Source organism: Dermacentor andersoni, chromosome 6 (genome assembly GCF_023375885.2).
Source record: "Dermacentor andersoni chromosome 6, qqDerAnde1_hic_scaffold, whole genome shotgun sequence".
NCBI lineage: Eukaryota > Metazoa > Arthropoda > Arachnida > Ixodida > Ixodidae > Dermacentor > Dermacentor andersoni.
In genome coordinates this window covers 181,832,413-181,852,194 of record NC_092819.1, presented here as the reverse complement: position 1 = coordinate 181,852,194, position 19,782 = coordinate 181,832,413, and the positions used below count along the sequence as shown (strand labels likewise).

At 45.8% G+C, this 19,782-nt stretch overlaps 1 protein-coding gene and 1 long non-coding RNA gene across 3 annotated transcripts in view; one reads left to right on the top strand and one right to left on the bottom strand.

Annotated features, from left to right (window-relative positions):
* The window catches only part of l(2)10685 (5-methylcytosine rRNA methyltransferase l(2)10685), an 81,037-nt gene that overhangs the window by 19,797 nt on the left and 41,458 nt on the right, over nucleotides 1-19,782 (bottom strand). For both annotated transcript variants that reach the window (XM_055067002.2, XM_050172371.3), the window contains exon 4: nucleotides 17,521-17,652. In XM_055067002.2, the coding sequence (XP_054922977.1) occupies nucleotides 17,521-17,652 (132 nt within the window). The remainder of the gene's footprint in view (nucleotides 1-17,520; nucleotides 17,653-19,782) is intronic.
* LOC140219048 (uncharacterized) overlaps nucleotides 17,555-19,782 on the top strand; it is a 37,783-nt gene continuing 35,555 nt past the window's right edge. Inside the window, exon 1 of the long non-coding RNA XR_011895340.1 lies at nucleotides 17,555-17,644. This is a non-coding gene — a long non-coding RNA (uncharacterized lncRNA). The remainder of the gene's footprint in view (nucleotides 17,645-19,782) is intronic.

Genomic DNA, 19,782 nt, shown 5'->3' with positions numbered 1-19,782 from the left:
AATGTTTTAGTAGGAAGCATCTTATAAAATAAGGCTGCTTCATCTAGATTGTACACGATCGTCACCTCCGTGCTCCTGAAGCAGCGGAGTCAATGTATCCTTCTGCCAGCCATCAACAACATTTGCGTCCTTGCTGCCGCTTTCTCCACACAAAGTCAGGTTGTGTCATCGTTTCAAATGGGCAAAACAACTGTTGCTACACTTGAATTCTTCGTGGCTTAAGCGCAGTGCCAGCTCATCGGCCCTTTCCCATAGGATAGTGCTGTTTCCTGGGCAGATGAGCAGCATTTGCATTTTTTAGCCACTACATCAAAGTGGCTTCGACGTCTGGGTAGGTTAGGAAGCGGATCCTTGATAGCTTTGACAAAAGCATTATCCCGTATGCCCAAATAACCTTTGCTTTGTTTTTCAAAATGGTTGAAAATGTCAACAAGGGTACTTTGTGTTTCTTGACGAGTTTCTTGGCGAGTTGCGCCATCGTGCATGTGAACTTTTATGCATCCTCAATGACGCACGCCTTCTCCTGCAGCGTCAGTGTTTTGTACTTCGGCAGATGAGCCGAGCATGAGCAGCGCACACGGCCGAGATTTCACATGCGGTAGACAGCTGTGCACACGCCACTGACTAGCACTGCGGATAATGACTGATGATGCAGGTGCAACAAAGCATGGAGGAATGCCAAGAATGCGATGCAGCCCTACACGTGGAAAATAGGAAACAGGAAGTGCAATGTTGAGGGCGGTGCTGTCCATTGGTTTGCCAGGGTTCGCGGAGGCTGGGCCCAGTGCGCCGGCTTTGCCGACAGCTTCCCATTGCCGGGAGGCTGTCGCATGTTGCTGCTGGCCAGAAGCTACGAATTATACGAATAGAGCCGCGCGGGCTATTTAAGTTATCCGGTAGAACTTACACTGAAAATGACTGGACTGCTCAAATTTTGTTGTTTTAACCAAAATTATGAATTATCTAGGTTTTTCTATAGGTTGACTGTCGCTTCATAGTTCTGCTCACACTAGCTTGCTGCCAAAAATGGCATTGGCAAAGTGCAACGAGAGTGCTGACAGGATGGAAACCACTGCTGCTCCCAGTCGGCAAGCCATATTCGAGTGTAGGGTGAAAAGTGTGAATGGAAGCAGGTGATTTTTTTTTTTTTTCATGACTACAATATCCAAAACGCAATGCATACAGATCATGTCCAAAAGAACTAAGTGGCAGAATGTGTGGTGCCTAGAAACCTGGGGTGCAGTCATGTACAAATATTCTTGTATGCTATACAATGGACTTAGAAGAGCCTTTGTGACCAATGCCTTGGCTGTTGTGTGCCAATGTTCATCACTGCTGAAGTGGCTACAGTGACCCTGAATAGCTCAATGCTTGCAAGCCTTACCCGAACTACCATGCACATACTAATGGATTTGCGCTGGTGCAACAGTGCGGAAGCTACGATGGCTCATCACTTGCAACGTTTAACATTCACTGCTATCCCCATGGCAGTGATGGTAATGTTTGCAATGAGAGCAAACAGTGCGGCAAACATTCAGGCTAGCCGCACGACACAGCCACTACACTCGCAGACAACTTTCTGCGGCAATAAAGTGAAAGCTGGGGAGGCAAGGACGGGTGTCTACCAAGCTGACATTAACAAATTCCCTGAGTTTTCCAGGTTTTCCCTGAGCACCTTCGCAAAATTCCATGAATGAGCCAGAACTTTATTTTATGTCAAGACAGGCTGACACCATGTTGCTCGATGCTGTCACTCTCTAGTAAGCATGTTGAAACAAAAAAATGACTTAATCCTGTTTGAACAGTAAGAAGTAATATCTATTTTATTTAAAAAGAAAACAGAGAGCACAGCGAGAAAAATGGTAAAACCCATTCCAAGTTGAGTAGAACATTTTCAGATACGAATGAAAAGGAGATGCATACATAAGTAAATATTTTTGAATAAGAGCTATTTCTATCAACTGATAGCAAGCTCGTTGGTATGAGGCCTGAACTTTGTCACAACTAAGATTCTCTCTCAGCAGCTGGAATGTCAACCTCAACTGTCCTGACATACTCTCAGCCTGTACACAACACCTCAGTGTTGGGTTTTGCTGCTTTAAAGAGTTTATTTTGGTTTGAATGAGGAACACCTGCATCTTGGCGTCAGCCAACACTTAGTTTTTTGAGCTCAAGCTCCTTCAAAGAGGCGGCGCCACGCTTCCTTTCCCGTTGATTCCTCAGTGCGTAGGTCCTTTCTGTTCTTGTCCTCCTTCCGCCACTCGTTCACCCCACAGACCATTTGAAGCATCTCTTTAATCAGTTGCACAGTCCACATCCAATTTTTCGAACTCCCTAGGGGCCGCGAAAACATCCGAAAAAGCGGCCAGTTGGAAAAAATAAATGCATGTCATTTACAGTCCTTAAGGGCTCAAACCGCCACAGGCACATTAGAAAACGCTCTGAAGGGCTGTTGGTACACATATTAGGAATATCGGTGCTCATACTGTGACAGGAAATACCGGGTGCACGCGTGTATAATTAAGGAATACATACTGTGTCCCGTGGCAATAGCCCCTTCTCACGCTTGTTATGCTTCACTGCAATGCTTTTGCATATGCTGTACCAAGTAAGATTATTGTACAGAGGCGAAGCTGACTTTCGGGAACCGGCATTATGCAATGCACCATGCTTTTCAAGCTTCTAAGCCAATCGTGAGGACAACAAAGGCGGAGTCCGAGCCATTGCTGAATTGCTGACAGCAGCGAATTCTTTCAATAAAAAACACCACCCAGCGGCAAGAAGTTTCATAGCAAACGTCAAAGCAGCTAGGCCTAGCGTTGCCGCAGTGGTGGCTACGGCTGCCAGTGGATCTGCGTGCGAGAGTGCCGGTTCAAGGCGGAAAGGTAATCAAAATGGCAGCGTGGTAGCTTTCATTAATGCCGTTTCAGACATGCAGTCACGGCAAAACGTCCGTAAAATCAGACAGCGAAGAGTTCTTGTGTCCGAAATTTCAGACGTTCTGATACATTCCGGACGGCCACGAACCCATCCAAATTATCAAGAATCTGGAAAATCGGTCGTTGACTGTACACTGGCAACTCCCCCAGCTGACAACAGGGCATCAAAGACGATTCATTACAATTCCTGTCTGTTACTCGAGCCAGCATTACCGCAACTTTCGACCTTTTCAATAAGATTACAGCTAACTTTCCCTGATAGAGGCACAAATTCCCTGAGTTTTCCCTGAGTTTTTCCAGACTACTCAAAATCCCTGAGAATTCATTTTCCCGGTTGGTAGACACCCTGTACTCTAGCAAAAAAAAAAAAAAAAGGTGTTTCAGCTTTGAAAATTCTGTGGGAAACGCTGCTCATTTGATCAAAATTTACAATTTCCTTACTGGGTTTTCTCATTAATGTTTGTACACAATGAATCGTTTTCGGGGTGCATGATGTTTATTTCATGCAGGACGTTTTTTGTCTTTTGTTTAATATATTAGGACCATTTTTTGGATGACCAATTTGAGCCTTTAATTATGCGTGATTTCAGCAAAAGTAAGCTGGACACTGTACCCAGCATGCTCTAAGGTTATCAGCCAGAGTGCACCAGTCAGTGCCAAAGTAATAAATTTTAATCTTCATTGTGAGGCTCTAGGCTCTAGCCACATCATGCCCAAATGCATGATGCGGCTTCAGTCACTGCTTCCGTTCGGCGGTATTCAAAAGAGATTTGTACTTTCTGATGAACACCTCGGGACAGCCACGCTTCACAGCTACTTGCGACGATTCACAAACCATACTCAGCGAAAACCAGTACAGAAATGCGACCGTGCACTATCCACTTCCTCAGGATAGTGCACTTCCACACTATCCCTGTTGTGACTCCAAAGCATACATTTTTTTAACATGCTTCTGCCCCTAAAATTTTGTTAGTACCACTTTTTCTTTTTCTCAGGGTTGAAATAAGGCTCTCAGATGTCTTTTCAGTGCGACAGCAAATAAACAGGAGCTAAGAAGTGACAAAAAGGCGGTCATCCCACTGGCATTAATGCATGGTATCTGCTATACAGTTGCGGACTGATTTTTCGGACTCCAAAAATTCGGACATGCTCGATTATTCGGTCTGTTCCGCGGCACCGCCATTCTCCCCATAGACCATAATGTATAACAACTGCCGAAAGTCCAGACACCTTGAAACCTCTCGTCTGATTTTTCAGATACTCCTTGAGCCAACTTGATCGAGAGCACCATGCACCGACTCTGACCGGTGCATGGTTCGACTTGCTGAATGCCATTTTTGTTTTGAACGAAGCCTCTTTGCTGCCCCACGAAGTGGTGCTGCTGCAAATCCCGCTCATCATCATTTGTTTCTGCCTGGTTCATAGCTACAGCAGTTCCGGTCTCAGCTTAGTAAGCCATGTCAAGACAATCCAGCAGTTGATTTGTTTCTTTCTTCGTGCACGACGCTGTGAGTAGGCCACGTTTTTCGTTTGTGCGACTGGTGTCGGCGTAACGGTGTGGTTATGTTCGCTTTGTGTGCTGTGTCAAGGTTGGGGTGATGCAACGCGGCATACGGAAACATTGCGTCGAGTGTCTAATGGCGCTGACAGTGCCTGCGCAGACTGCGCTGGGAAATGCCAGCAAGCGGGTGCTGGGAGGCCCAGGATTTGTCGCTTACCGATGTGCTCCCTACTCACGCCGAAAATGTTCTGCCGAGACCTGTGCAGACCTGTGCATTGCGATTCCAGACACCGTCTCATTTGACAGTTTCACAGGTGCTGATACTGCTGTACTGACATGCCGAGAACTCGACGACGGCGAGATCATTCGTCAGGTTTCTGCTGCGCCGCCGTACATGACCGAGTCGGAAGATGACGCACCATGTGCTACGCTGCTGTCGCATGCGGAGCGTGTACAAGCAGTGACTGTGCTTTCAGCCACCTATAGTGACGGTACGACCCTCTCCGAGATTCAGGCTTATCTGAATGCGCGTAAACGGAACAGCGTGCAACGGCGCATTCACGATTTCTTCAAGCCTACTGCTGAGCCCGAATAAGTGCGTGGAAATAAAGGATTTCTTTTTTTCTTCTTAATCTGCTTTTTCGGACATTTCCGCAGTCCCCGTGAGGTCCGAATAAACGGTTGGCGACTGTACTGCATCGGACAAGGGGGCGCCACAATAGAGGGGTAAGAGAGTGCAAGGAGAAATGAGTGCGAAGTGGGGGGAGGGTGGCAAAGATGGCGCTACCTTTAATCATTGAGGGGCTTTAGGTAGGGCGGGCTGCCTCAACTTTGTCCTTGGCCCTGAAGATGATTCAGTCCCTCTGGGGCTTCACGAGAGACCTTCCGCTGCACTATGTGAAACACCTGGATGCCTTGGAGAAAGATGTTGGCAAGCTTCGCATAAAGCAAGCAAGGCTGAAAGACTTGGGGTTTTCTCATGCAAGCCAGTGAGAAGTAGCCAGTGTGCAAGTCGACATTTCTTCTGGATTTTTCAAGCTAACAGGCTGCCGCGGCAACCTCCTTGCATTGTTTAAAATGCCCGTTCTGGGGCCACCCAAGCGATGAATCGGCAGAGCTCGCATGTTGCTTGCCACCCGTCACCCCTTGTGCAGATGTTATTGCGGTGCCATTGTTTAATGCCGACAACCCGAGCATGTTACACGTGACCAGAGCATGCAGGAATCAATGTTAAACAGTTAAATGAGTAAACACAATCAGCAGCCAGATGGAGGAAGGTGTTGGGGAAATGGGCTGGCCTCCCCACCATTGTAGTTTTCTCATTACAATTAGATTTTGACTTTTTCTCATGCAAGCCGGTTATAACAATTATCGGTTATAACAATGGAATTTTCGTGGCACTTGAATATTGTTAAAAGTGGGTGCAACAAACTTCAGTATAACGAAATTCTCGATATAATGAAGTATTCAACTTTTTTACAACTTCTCATCCATAGAATGCCATGTATTTAGAACCTTAATATAACAAAGTGTGTTTATATGTGATTTCAACATAACGGAATTTCTCTACTGCCGTGAAGGAATACCGAGATAATAAAAGGGATCTTCCACAGAAGCAGATGATTAAATGGTTGAATTACAAGTGGCTGCTTGCAAATGCACCTCTCAAATCTTGTGCCGTCTGACCAAGTGCGACTGCCGAAGCAAAGCAGCATCATGTTCCGTATTAAGTCGAAGTGCGATAAGATCCTATGTATCACACTCCGTCTGTTGCATGCTTTGGGTGCAAGTGAAAACGTGCAAAGGGGGAGCTGAGAAAGATGGTGGCTTGATGAGTGCCGTCTTGTCTTACTGTGCGAGTTCTTTCGCGTAGGAAAGGGGAAGGGGAGTGAGCTCGCGGTAATATAATTAAGCATGCATGAGGGAGAGGAAGTGGGGGGCAGGTTGGCATGTGCCTCTTTTTTAGTACAGCCGTGGCTGCGTACGGCTGTCAGTGTGGCTGAGAGCATATGCAGCTCGCGCGCTCTGTTTGACAGGTAAAAAAGTGGGCATGCTGAAATGATGTGGCACCATGTGTGCTGCCTTCTGTGTGTTAGGTACTGAAGGTGACATAATCTCGAGTTTTGGAGACACATTGAAGCGAAAGGCAGATAAAGCCTTCACTTCCTGCTGCTAGCGCTGTTCATGATAGGGTCGTCCCACTGCAGGCGACACTATCGGCTGCAGGGGCAGAGTGGATGCGAAAGCATGGCTGGCTTCGCTTTGTACTGCCGATGTGAAGATACCATTGGCATGAAATGAAACCGTATCCTTTGTTGCCAACTCTCAAATTCAACAAAATGAATTTTCTTTTCCCACTCAAGTTTGGTTTTTCTGATGGCCCAATCAATCGGAAAATTTTACAGCCCCTTCCGTATAGAAAAATTTATAGGTGACTGCAGTTATTTGCATAAAAGGTCGACTTTCAATATAAGAAAATTTTGGTATAACAAACTGAACTGCTTATTTTACCGAGTTCATTGAATCAAGGCTTCACTGCACTTTGCTATAACCATTACTTTGATATGTCCATTTTGGCATGTAGTACTGAACTTTGGATCTCAAGGGTAATTACCTACATTTACATCATGATATCCATTATTTTGTTATATCCTGTTTTGTTATAATGAGGTTCAACTGTATTTTTACTGTCTTACTCTTCTGCATTCGGGAAAATGTGAAACTGTCGCACATGGAAGCCGCTCTGAATCAGTAAAGCTGTAATCACACGCACACATATTTCGAGCGATGGAAACAGGCGACAGGTTTTGCTGTCACAGAGGGCAGTCCGTCACTGTCGCTTGTCATGCTGCTGGCTTCTGGCCACTCAGAAAATTTCGCTTGTCGCCCGAAGTCTGCGCAGCAACTTCCGCCAGAACAGCGAGACTCCGCAACAACATGGCAGCCACCAGTTCACCCACTTTGATTTTATTTCACTCTTGCAACTTGCTCCTGTGCTGTGACAGCAAAAAATAAATGGTTGTCTTTTGTCTCATCTCAAGATGAGGCAAAAGTATTGGCAATGTCTTGTCGTTATTACTGTGATGAATTGCTTGTTCTGACACTGTTAGGCCTTGGACGCTACCTATAGCCAAAAATATGTATTCGCTTTGCTGACCACATGATGCCATGGCATTTCACACTGGCAGCCTGGCATTTATTACAGCTTGGTTAGAACAATGGCCTTGAGGTACATTTGTAATTCTTTTATGTGCGCACAAATGTACTCACTTAGACTACAGTTAAAGCTTGTTAATTTGGAATATTAGATCATTTGCACTTGTCATCTGGTTCCAGCAGGCGTATGCATTATTTAATGAAATCAAACTCTTGTTCATTCGGACATATTTGGTCGAAAATAGGTTAATTCGGACAACTCTCGGAGCTCGACGAGTGCCGCAATGAACAAAAACAGCGGTAGCCTCAATACGAAGTGGCGGAGTCTGCGTCGCGATGGTCACCAATGGAAACCGCACGTGGATGACAGCGGTGTTAGAATGCTTCGTGCCTATTCACGCATTTAATGCCTTTATCTTGCGTTTACCACTGCGCAAAACACTGCGTTGTCTGCACGCCTTCATAACTGCGCAGTCACCATACATGTTGGTGTTGACAGCCCCCACAGTTTCGTCTACAGCAATTGTGGCAAAGAGTAGTTTAGTTGGTACGTGGTTGGTGCACACATCAACCACGTACCTTCAGAACTGCAAGGTCGCCGTCCATGACTGCGTCGATAGCAGCTGCAGTTTCCTTTGCAGCGGTTGTGGCAAACAGTAGTTATGCTTTGATTTGGTACGTGCATGAGCCAGCTGCTTTCAAAAACTGCACAGTCCACTGTCCATGGGGCTTCAAGTTTGTCAACAGCCATCCGTGCCACACTACTCATTTGCGCAGCGGAGCATCGCGTCTATCAGGTGGCCGGTATTGTGAGGTGCTCGCAATGCCCCCAATGTCTGCAAAATTTCTTCTCGCACTGCTGTTGTTTCGTGATGACTCGACGGTCGGGTAGCCAAGGTGAACTGCCACAACAGTGACAATCCTGGGGCCTGCAGCCACCTGTGAATCCTGGGTAAATGGCATGAAAAGGAATGCATAACCGCCGTCTGTAGAATAAAGTTGGAATGTGAAAGTTTGCCAATTTCCTTAATGCTTGCTATTACATTCATGGTAATGCTGGCACTTAGGCTTGTAGCTCATTCACGATAGTTTGCTTGTGATGACGAGAATATAGCTGTAGCTCAACTTCGCCGTGATTTGAGTGATGCACCGTGCTGATTTGCACGTGTGAAGCACACTGCGCTTTCTTATTTGTCTGACAGCGTGCACTTGTTTGGTAACATTTATGTAGTAGCAAGCTGCAAGCAATTGAGCACTTTAGCACTGGCATATGATAAGGTAGTCCATTTGGAAATGAATACAGACTGTACTGTGTGATTTCACCGCGAGTTGTGTTGTGGGAGGAATGCAAAGATGGTCTGAATCGCTCTGGTTTTAGGTTGTTCATTAAAGGGACCTTGAAACAACTTTGATGATACAGTTGAACCCACTTATAACGATACCGGTTTTAACAATATACCGGTTATAACAGGCACGTACCCAGGATTTTTTTCGGGGGGGGGGGCACCACCTCCATCATCATCAGCAGCAGCAGCAGCAGCAGCAGCAGCAGCAGCAGCAGCAGCAGCAGCAGCAGCAGCCTGTTTTATGTCCACTGCAGGACGAAGGCCTTTCCCTGCGATCTTCAATTACCCCTGTCCTGCTCCAATTGATTCCAACTAGCGCCCGCGAATTTCCTAATTTCATCGCTCCGCCTAGTGTTTTGTCGTCCTCGATTGCGTTTCCCTTCTCTTGGTACCCATTCTGTAACCCTAATGGTCCAACGGTTATCTAACCGGCGCATTACATGACCTGCCCAGCTACATTTCTTCCTCTTGATGTCAATTAGAATATCGTCTGTACCCGTTCGCTCTCTGATCCAAACCGCTCTCTTTCTCTCTTAACGTTATGCCTAGCAATCTTCGTTCAATCGCTCTTTGCGCGGCCCTTAACTTGCTCTCAAGTCTCTGCCCCATATGTCAGCACTGGCAAAATGCACTGATTGCACACCTTACTTTCCAATAATAATGGTAAGCTTCCTGTCAGGAGCTGGCAATGTCTGCCGTATGCGATCCAACCTATTTTTATTCTTCTGTGAATTTCCTTCTCATGATCAGGGTTCCCTGTGATTAATTGACCTAGGTAAAGGGACTCCTTCACAGACTCTAGAGGCCGACTGGCGATCCTGAACTCTTGTTCCTTTGCCCGGCTATTTATCATTATCTTCAACTTCTGCATATTAATATTCAACCCCACTCTTACACTCTTTCTGTTAAGGTCTCCAATCATTTGTTGTCACTCGTCTGCATTGTTGTTGAATAGAACAATGTCATCGGCAAACCGAAGGTTGCTGAGATATTTGCCGTCGATCTTTACTCCTAAGCCTTCCCAGTTTAATAGCTTGAATTCTTCTAAGCATGCAGTGAATAGCTTTGGAGAAATTGTGTCTCCCTGTCTGACCCCTTTCTCTATAGGTATCTCCCTGCTTTTCTTGTGTAGAATTAAGGTAGCTGAAGAACCTCTGTAGATATTCTTACGCGAAGAACGAGTCAGTAAGACGAGAAACTATTTACAGATTATATTTACAACAATGGTTGCAGCTCTTACCGGTTAGATTCACAGCGCGAGCCCAGTTCGTTCTTCCTCCTCTTTTCTGGAGTGATGGCGCCTACGCGCCTCGTTCAAACAAACAAATACCACACGCATGTAGCAATATTTTCCAAGCTTTTTACGTAAGCGTTCTGTACTCCTTGATTACGTAGTGCCTCTACGATTGCTGGTATCTCTACTGAATCAAATGCCTTTTTGTAATCTATATAAGCCACATAGAGAGGCTTATTGTACTCTGCAGATTTCGCGATAACCTGATTGATGACATGGATGTGATCCATTGTAGAGTATCCCTTCCTGAAGCCAGCCTGTTCCCTTGGTTGACTAAAGTCCCGTGTTTGGAGATTATTTTGGTAAATATTTTATATAATACTGGGAGTAAGCTAATGGTCCCATAATTTGTCAATTCTTTAACGTCTCCTTTTTTGTGGATTAGTATAATTTCTGCATTCTTCCAGTTTTCTGGGACCCTTGCAGTCGATAGACACTTCGTATAAAGAGCAGCCAGTTTTCCAAGCATTATGTCTCCTCCATCTTTGATTAAATCGACTGTTATTCCACCTTCTCCTCCCGCTCTTCATCGTTTCATGTCTTGCAGGGCCCTTCTGACCTCATCGCTAGTTATAGGAGAGTTTCTGTATCCTGTTCATTACTGTTTCTAAGTGAGGTATCGTGACTCCTCTGGGTACTGTATACAGGTCAGCTTAGAATTTTTCCGCTGCTTTTACTATATCTTCGAGATTGCTGATGATATTATCCTTCTTATCTTTTAGTGCATACATCATGGTTTGTCCTATGCCAGGTTTGTTTTTTACTGATTTCAGGCTGCGTTCATTTTTTACGGCTTCTTCAGTCTTTCTCATGTTATAGTTTCGAATATCAGTTATTTTCGCCTTGTTGATCAGTTTTGACAGTTCCGCGAATTGCATAATGCTGTGCGGCCGCCAGTCGCATACAACCGCGTAGAGCCCAGGACTCTGCGATTCTAGACGTACTGCGCTCACCGCGAAAGGTGAGTGCAGTACCCACATAAGCACAGCAGAGAAGTGGCTACGTGAGACGGTTCGACCGATAACTGTAGAAGCGTCATTCAAAACAAGTAATTGTTCTCCACTTCTGGCGGCGTTTTCTCTACTTCCTTTTTAAATAAAAAGATGTTGATCCATAACTATTCGCATAAACAACGGTTAACTTTTTTATTAATCGCTTTTGCTTGCAGTTTGGTTGTTGGCTTGGCTCTCTCCCTTAGTAGATCGCATAATTTCTCAATTCCTTGCGATTTTTGTTTCCAGTTGCCAATTTTGCACGAAAAGTGCTATACAATTAGGGAAAAACAGACGAGGTAACGGGCAACATTCATCTTGCTTATGGGCTTAAGGGTTATTGCAGGGTTTCATGATGGACGCTCTTTCACATTATTTTATTTCCCACCTTATCTAACCCATATCACGTATATATGGTTCCGGGCATCTGCCAGCGTCGCGGCGAGCCGTAACTCAAGGAAATAATGAAGCAAAGGGATAAGTTAAACGCAATTGGCGTTTTCTCCCGCCGCAACTCGTTCCATGAGAGTACAGACCAGCTGAGTAACAGCCGCATCCCTCTCCTGGTCCCAGGATCAGCCTAAACAAAGAAGGTTGAACTAACAAAAGCAACAGCTATGCGCGTGACGGTTGAATAGATGGTGACAACTGAACGCATCTCGAGTTAATCGCGCGGGTGCGGAATCTATGAGAAAACTGTCCTTCACATTACAAGAGATGCCGATAACTACCGCCATCTAAAAGGAGTGAAAAAGGCAGCATAATGCTGACCGATGAACAGCTGCCAAGTCTCAACATTGATCTGGCGGTGCTTTAGGAATGTGTGAGGAGTGGTGGCGTGGGTGGGGAGGGGGGGGGGGGGGGGTATGCCACTTGATTTCGGGGGGGGGGGGGGGGGGGCCTGGGCCCCTCGGGCCCCCCCTTGGGTACGTGCCTGGGTTATAATAATGAGAAGCTGCTGCACCGTCAACTTTTGTATGTTTTGCATGGTGAAGTAACCCGTTTACTACAAACCCCCGATGCCACATTATTGGTTACAACGATGTACTCTGGGTGCTCGGTGTCCGAGCTGAAAGGTAGTGAAATGCGAAATCCTTGAAAAGAAAAAAAGAAAAATTCGAGCCGCTGCACGATGGCCCACTGCTCGAATAGCCGCCGCGCACTCATTTTCCAGCCTTCTCCGCGTGCCCCTCTCCTGTCGCCCTTCCACCACCCCAGAACATGGATGGGCTGCGCCCATATCTCTACGCCGCACCACCCTTCGAAACACGAATGGACCGCGCCAACTGTGCTGCTCGCATCTTGCTTGCTGGCTCTTCATTCAGCGCAGTTCTGCAAAGAGCCCTGTGTTCGTCTTTTGGGTCAAAATCGTTCCTGGCCACGTGGTTTCTCAACCTCTTTTGACTCGTCGCTGAAACGGAAGATGACTGACCCGCCTGCTGATAATCAGCAATGCACAATGTTGCTAGTGAAAAGAAAGCACACGGCTATAGATTTGGAAACTAAGTACTAAGTGCTTCTAACTGATGAGGTGATCGTCGCGAATGTGCTTGCATCGGATATCAACGGCGATGGCGGCAGTGATGATGTGGTAGGGCAAGCTGCCTCAGCGTTTTCCTCACAGGAGGCCCGGCAAATGATTCAGTCCCTCCGGGGCTTCGTTTTCATGAGGAACCTTCTGCTGCAGGTGGAGCACCTGGATACCTTGGAGAAGGATGTCGGCAAGGCTGATGGACTTAGGGTTTTCTCGTGCAATGCAGTGTGACGTACGTGGCAAGACGCTCGTGGCGATCTCGCTTTGGTGTTTCTTCTGGATTTCTCAAGCTGACAGGATGCCGTGGCAACCTCCTCGCATTTTTTAAAAGGCCCCTGTTGGGCGCACCAAAGCGCTGCCTCGGCAGCGCTCGCATATCGCTTGCCACCCGTGACCCCTCTTAGCAGTTATAGCAGTGTCATTATTTAACGCCGACAGCCGACGCATGTTAGACGTGATCAGAGCACTCAGGAAGCAGTTAAACGAGGGAATGCAATCAGCAGCTGGATGGAGGAAGGTGGTTGGGAGGGGCACTGGCCTTCCCGCCATTATAGTTTGCTAAGATCAGCTCTGCGATCTCCCTATTATGATTTTTTTAATGCAACCTGGTTTTAACAATTATCGGTTGTAACAATGGAATTTTCGTGGCATTTGAATATTGTTATAAGTGGGTTTGACTGTATTGTACAAACGTATTGAATCGTTAGGGTTGGCCCTCCTGATCTTTAAGTGATGCATTTAAAAGCTTCACATAAGCTGTGTAATTTATTACAAGGTTTTAAACATGTGCATCGCTACTGAACGCAGAGGCACTGCTCCCCTGAGTTTTCAGCCGCCCCTGACCAAGTGAGGTGTGGTGACCATGTGACATCAGCAGGATGAGCTGTCCGAATGGCTGCCCAGGATGCATCATCGATAATTTTTCCCAGTTTATGGCGAACACATGTTTTTCCTAATAGTTCTAATCTTAGTTAATTTGTTTCTATAAAAAGGAAAGTGACAGAAAGAGAATGCACAAAAAAAATTTAATACTACATTCAAGCACTTCCGGCACACAGCAAGTGTTGTCTCCCTGCTGACGCAACTTGTGCGGTCTGTGTTGGTCTCGACCCGTCTTTTCGTGAGCACCATAGTTCGCCCTTCCGTTGTGGGCTGCACACGTAGCGATCGGCGACTTGTGAAGCTGCGATATTGTGTCCCTCTGCAAGGGAAACCTGCGAGTGGAGTGGCTGCAGCGCTGGTTGTTGCTATCAGATCGGCGCTAGGATTTGCATGTTTGCCGCCGTCACTTCACGCCGAAGGATTAATACCACATTACTGTTTCACGTCTCCGGTATTCGGGTAAGTGTAAGCACAAGCGGACTGGGCTTAGGCGTATTATGGACTGAGGAGAGGCACAAACGTGGATGGCCTGCATCCTGGTGGCACAGAGCTCAACCTAACACAGAACTAATTTAGCAGTAACCAAGTGTATTCTACTTCGCTGCTGGTGTAAATTTTTGGCAGGAGCGTAATCGTAAGCATATTGTTTCTCTAAATCTTTAAACTGTTTTACACTTAGTTACAGCAATATTAGCTCTTTCTTTGGCTGGTTAAGCTCTGCGCCTCCAGGTGGCTACACCGCCGAGTACATCTATGCTAAAGCTCCTTCATCACAGCAATAGTAGTATGGAGGGGCTTTAGTTTACGACTCCACCCACCCTTCAAAACACTCAGCTTGCCTGTGGTTACCGGAATACTGGGCACGCTCAGCACTGCGACAGAATGCTTGCAGCGCAAGCTGATTCATTGGCTCTCGCTTGGGATCGACTGCCAGGTGGCTGGCGGAGAGGTTGGAGAGGCTTCGTGTGCTGGCTCCAAGACAACCGGAAGTAGACGGCATGACGTCCCATCATGGCACAGAGCCAGTGAAGGCGGAGCTTAGCCTCAATCACTTCGTGAACGAGTTCAGGAGCATGGCTATGGAGGAGGGTAACCTGTAATCGTCCATAGCTCTCATAATATGAAACGCTTTACACAAATTGTGGTGTGAATGTGTTACTGTAGCTGTACCCTACACGTCTACGAAATTTGTCCGAACCATTTCAGGAACCCTTTAATATAATGGTGCAAGACGGGCATTTTTGATTGTGATCAAGCCCAGCCCAGATGCAATTTTTCTATTGCAGTCAAGAATGGTTGCTTCTGCACGGTCTAACCTTCAGGATCAAGTTGGTAGAGCTCACTCAGCGTGACGGTGCAAATGACAGTCTACTTTCTCAATGTACTGGATTCGGGTTGTGCAATTTGATCTGGATCAGGCTCAATCGTGATCCAAAATGCTTGTGTGACAGCGGTATAAATTTGACACGAATTTCAGGACAACAGAAATGTCACAGTCGTTGTGTCACATTGATGCAACGGTAAAAGCGTCTTTCTTGGCACAATGAGACCTTGTTAATACGAATACCATATTAAAAAACTTTTCAGATTAATGACCTTTTCAGAAATTTCTGACTGCTTGCAGTTTCAATGTAAAAATATTTCAGTAATACAAACTTCAGAATACCAAACCTGTCAGAATAATGATCATTATTAAATTTCTGTGTCATGCTAACAACACCTCAGTACTACAACTTAATATTCCTAAATCTGGGCCTTCTTCAATTTCCGTGTATCCTTCACAACAGCTGGACCAGTAGGCTAGCAGACGAGGCACATAAAGCAGATGCCACTGCGCAGAAGTTCTGAAAACCTGAGACAGCGCTGAAGAGAAAAAACACGGGAGGGTGCAAGGAAACTTTTTTTTCGATTGCAAAAGTGACGAAGCATCAGGTTTTGCGAGCACATGCTCTGCCCAAACAAGTGTCCCCTAGCAATGGAGGTACATCTCGTCCTTTCTGCGCACCCCTCTCCTTTTATTCAGGCTTCTTCCTGCAGCTGTACCAACTATGCACATGAGGAAATATCACATCTGTGCCCCTGGTGTTGATGCCACACTGTCGCACTTTTCGGACAGTGTCATTTTGGAATAGTTCAGGCACCTGTCTCAAGTGAGACAGCTGCAGTGTCCACGACAAGGAATGTGAAAAAATAAATAAATAAAAAGTAAGAAAAAAAAAGACACTGCGCTTTGGCGGCAACATGGAGCTTCCGCTTGGTCAGTGCTTTTCTTTGTGTCAGCATCTGTTTTGCACGCACCACTCTTGCTATATGATGCTTTGATGGTGTGTGGCAGTGGAATCTATGGAAAACAGCAACAGTGCGGGCCCAGAGCTCACAGCAATGTTTTCAGGGATAGCTCACATGGTGACAACTGATGGGTTGATGGGTAGAATGGTTAATTTTTGGGCCTTCACTATAACAACCTTTCAGAATAATGAACAATTTGCCACAGTACTGTGAACTTCTTTATATTGAGATTTCAGCGTACTTTGAGGCAGTTTTCCAAGGGAAGTTTCAACCTTGTTTAGTCTTTACCTTTACCTCTTTCTTCATTTTTGTTTTTACATGCAGTGATATCACATCACATCACATGCATCACATCACATTACATCACATCACATGCACCTGCATGGTTGGGAATTCTATTATCGCCTCAATAGCGACTGCACTTTCGTCCACCGTTGTTGCAGCAATAGTAGTTTCGTTTTGACTCGCTGTGTGCTTCGATCGCGTGCTTTCAGTACCGCAAGGTCGCCGTCCACGATTCCGTCGACAGTGGCTGCAGTTTCGTCCACAGTGGTTGCGGCAAACAGTACTTTTGTTCTGACTCGGTGCAAAGCTGTTAAGGATACCCTTCTGTATTTCGGAGAAAACTGAAAAGGAAAACTTTCTACGCAATAAATAAAACATTGCCGCAATACACAGGCCCACTATTAAACTGAGAACAACATTGGTATTCAGTACAACAGAACGTCACTAATTCATTAGTCTCAGAGGGAAAAAAAGGCACTTGACTATATTCAACAGAAATGTTACTGATAAGAAATTATTTTGAAGACCTTCATATACGTACTAGAACTGACCTATAATCAGTACTGGCATACTAATTTGGTGTTTCTTTTAATAAGAGTTCACTGTACTGTAAATCTTGATTTTTATGTACCTATATTATTGATAGCTTGATACACTCTTGTTATGCAATGTTAGGAGACTGGCACGGGTGCACAGCACTATCTTTTTGCGCAAAATTTATAAGCAGTAAATTTTGTGAAAATTTTGATATTTGATTCCATACTCGAATCGAAATGTACTATTTGGCATTTGATCACACCATTTGAAACAAATTAGCCGGGTTCTTTCAGAGCCCTTCGGAGGACTCATTTAGCCGTCCGAGGCGCATTTGCCCTCACTCTGGAAGCACGACCAAGATCTGGCCACATGCTGGTTATACGGCTGCTTCAACTTCTTTTGGCAATGTCTGCTGCAGATGCAGTGGCAGGTGCACACCTGTTTATCCACTGGAACATTCCTCCTCGGACCTGAACAGGTCCGGAAAGCGGCCGACCATTCACCTCAGCCGTGCACTCTTTAGCTGTTATCGAGAGCAAACTCCACATCAATTGATCCTAGCTGGGGCACTGTAGGAACCAGCCAATTGTAGCATTAAATAGCCGAAATTTTCAACGTCATATGTCATGCACTTTGTATGGAGTATTTTACGAGTTTGCATCCACTTTAATCCTATCGCTGAGCTTCTACAATGTGCGGCTTGTGTTTGTTTGTGTCGTGCCTTGAGCTGCAGTTCAAGCTGTCCGACCACGGGCATTGTCATACCGAGGAGTCCCGTGCACAGGGCCGCCAACAGCTTGCCCCCAGGAGCAGCGCACAGATCGGCCAGCTCATCACCCTGCTGCAGATCCAAGGCCAGCACCGGCAGCACGGATGCACCGTCCATCAGGTAATAGTCTGCACGGTTCAAGCTGCACAGTTATAAGGAAATAAGGACCCCACTCACAGTCCGCTTAACGGCAATGCAAATTGAAAAAGGTCCAAGTTGTTTGTAGACATCCTCGAACACAACAATGTACCTTGGGCACTTTCCATGACCCAAGATATGGGGCGACTTCCAGGTTCACAAGGAATCTCAAGAACAAGTTAAGGATCATGCAAAGAGCAATGGAACAAAAAAATATTAGGTGCAATGTTAAGAGACGGAAAGCGAGCACTGTGCATCAGAGAACAAACGGGGATAGCTGATACGTATTCTAGTTGACATTAAGAGGGAAAAATGGACATGGGCAGGCCATGTCATGCGTAGGGTAGACAACTGGTGGACCATTCAAGTTACAGAATGGGTGTCAAGGGAAGTGAAGCGCAGTCGTAGATGGCGGAAAACTATGTGGGGTGATGAAATTGGGAAATGTGCAGGTGGAAGTCGGAATCAGCGCAAGACAGGGGTAACTGGAGATTGCAGGAAGAGGCCTTCGTCCTCCAGTGGATATTAAAAAATAATACGCCGCTGGTGCTGATGATGATGTACGCTACGGGAACAACCTTGGCAAAGTTGCTGGGTGGTAATTGTCTAGTTTCCAATTTCCTGATTAACTGCAGCTGGTGATTATGAAGTTCCCTTGTTAAGAGCCTTTAAGTAGCACCTTAATAGATAATCTGTGCACCTGGTGGTTAGCAGATCTGAGGAAAGTCCTCAAACCAAGGCCTCCCGAGATTTTCAGCACACTGCAGGTGATGCAGGCACTATCAAACTGAGGAGCAGTGCTGCTTCTGAAGATTCTGGGTCCCAGATCATTTCCGGTGAGCAGTAATGGCGGTGTTTCTTCTTTCAGCATTGGTATCAGAAATGTCTATTTTTGTGAGCTTTTCGGAATGCAGCCATGTAAAATGTAAGATTTTGCTAGAGGCTGCTCTATATCTAAACTAGGCTATCTATGCAGTCCTAAATTTTGTTGCAGTTGGCCTCTCAAAGTATTGCAACAGCAGAAGCTCCATCAGCATTGTGCTGATGCTGCCACAGTGTGCCCACCATGCATGCTACTCTAATGCCCTGCTACGAGTAAGCACCAGGAAATGTTGCAGATGTTTAGATAAAACCTGAGTCAGAGCTCCTGCATCATTTTCAGGTTCCTCGGGCACCTAGCTACCTTACGTGGCCTTTGTAGTTGCTTTGGGCACCTAGACAGAGGTTGCCTCAATGTTTCTTTCTCTTTCCCTATCATGGGGAAAATAGGTGGTTTTTGTAGGTTATGCCAGATTTTCTTTTTCTGAGGGAAATACTGCACTCAATATTTTATGTAATACTTAAACAAAAGGCAGAATGAATGCACTTTTCACACATAAAATTTTTATTAACGAGATACATATCATAAAAATGATATAAATTGCCAAAATCAAGATTGTGGGATAAAATTGAACAAAGTTTGCAAAGACACGCTTATATCTACTAAGAAAAAAATGTAACAAAGATGATGAGATAGACTACTGCCATCTAATTGGCACTATGGGTATCTCCGAAAAAATCACAATTTTTCATTTAACAGGTGTCCCACTACAAAAATTTAAGTGCGAGCACTACAGTTTGGCGTGCCAGGCTGTGGCCGTCGATGTTCTGGGTTGGCTTACGTCGTTGTCAGTCTCAGAGTCAAAGTCCGACGAAAAGGTAGCATCCTCAGACTCGCTGCTGCTTGATCTATAGATACAGCGAGCCACAAACGCAGCAGAATTGCGAGATCTGCAATCTTTCGAAGTGCGTGCGCCGCTCCCGGAGGCAGCCATTTTTGCTTTCTACTTCGATGAGCCCAAAAACTTTGGAGCACGTTCAAAAATCACCGCCTGGGGGAAAAGAAGAACTGCTTAGGAAACAAAAGAGTAGTTCTCCTCTTTCATGCCTGATAACGCAGTGTGTCCGTGAGCGGCGCAGAAAATCTCGAAACCAGCCTTTCAAACCATAGTTAAGGGGCTAATGATGCCCAATGGGTGCGGAAAGAGTTCACACCTTGGCAATCGGAGTCCAACGACCATGGGTGGAAAGCTTCAATTTTTCCAGGAGGTCGGGGGGGGCTGGGGCCCGACCAGCTTTCC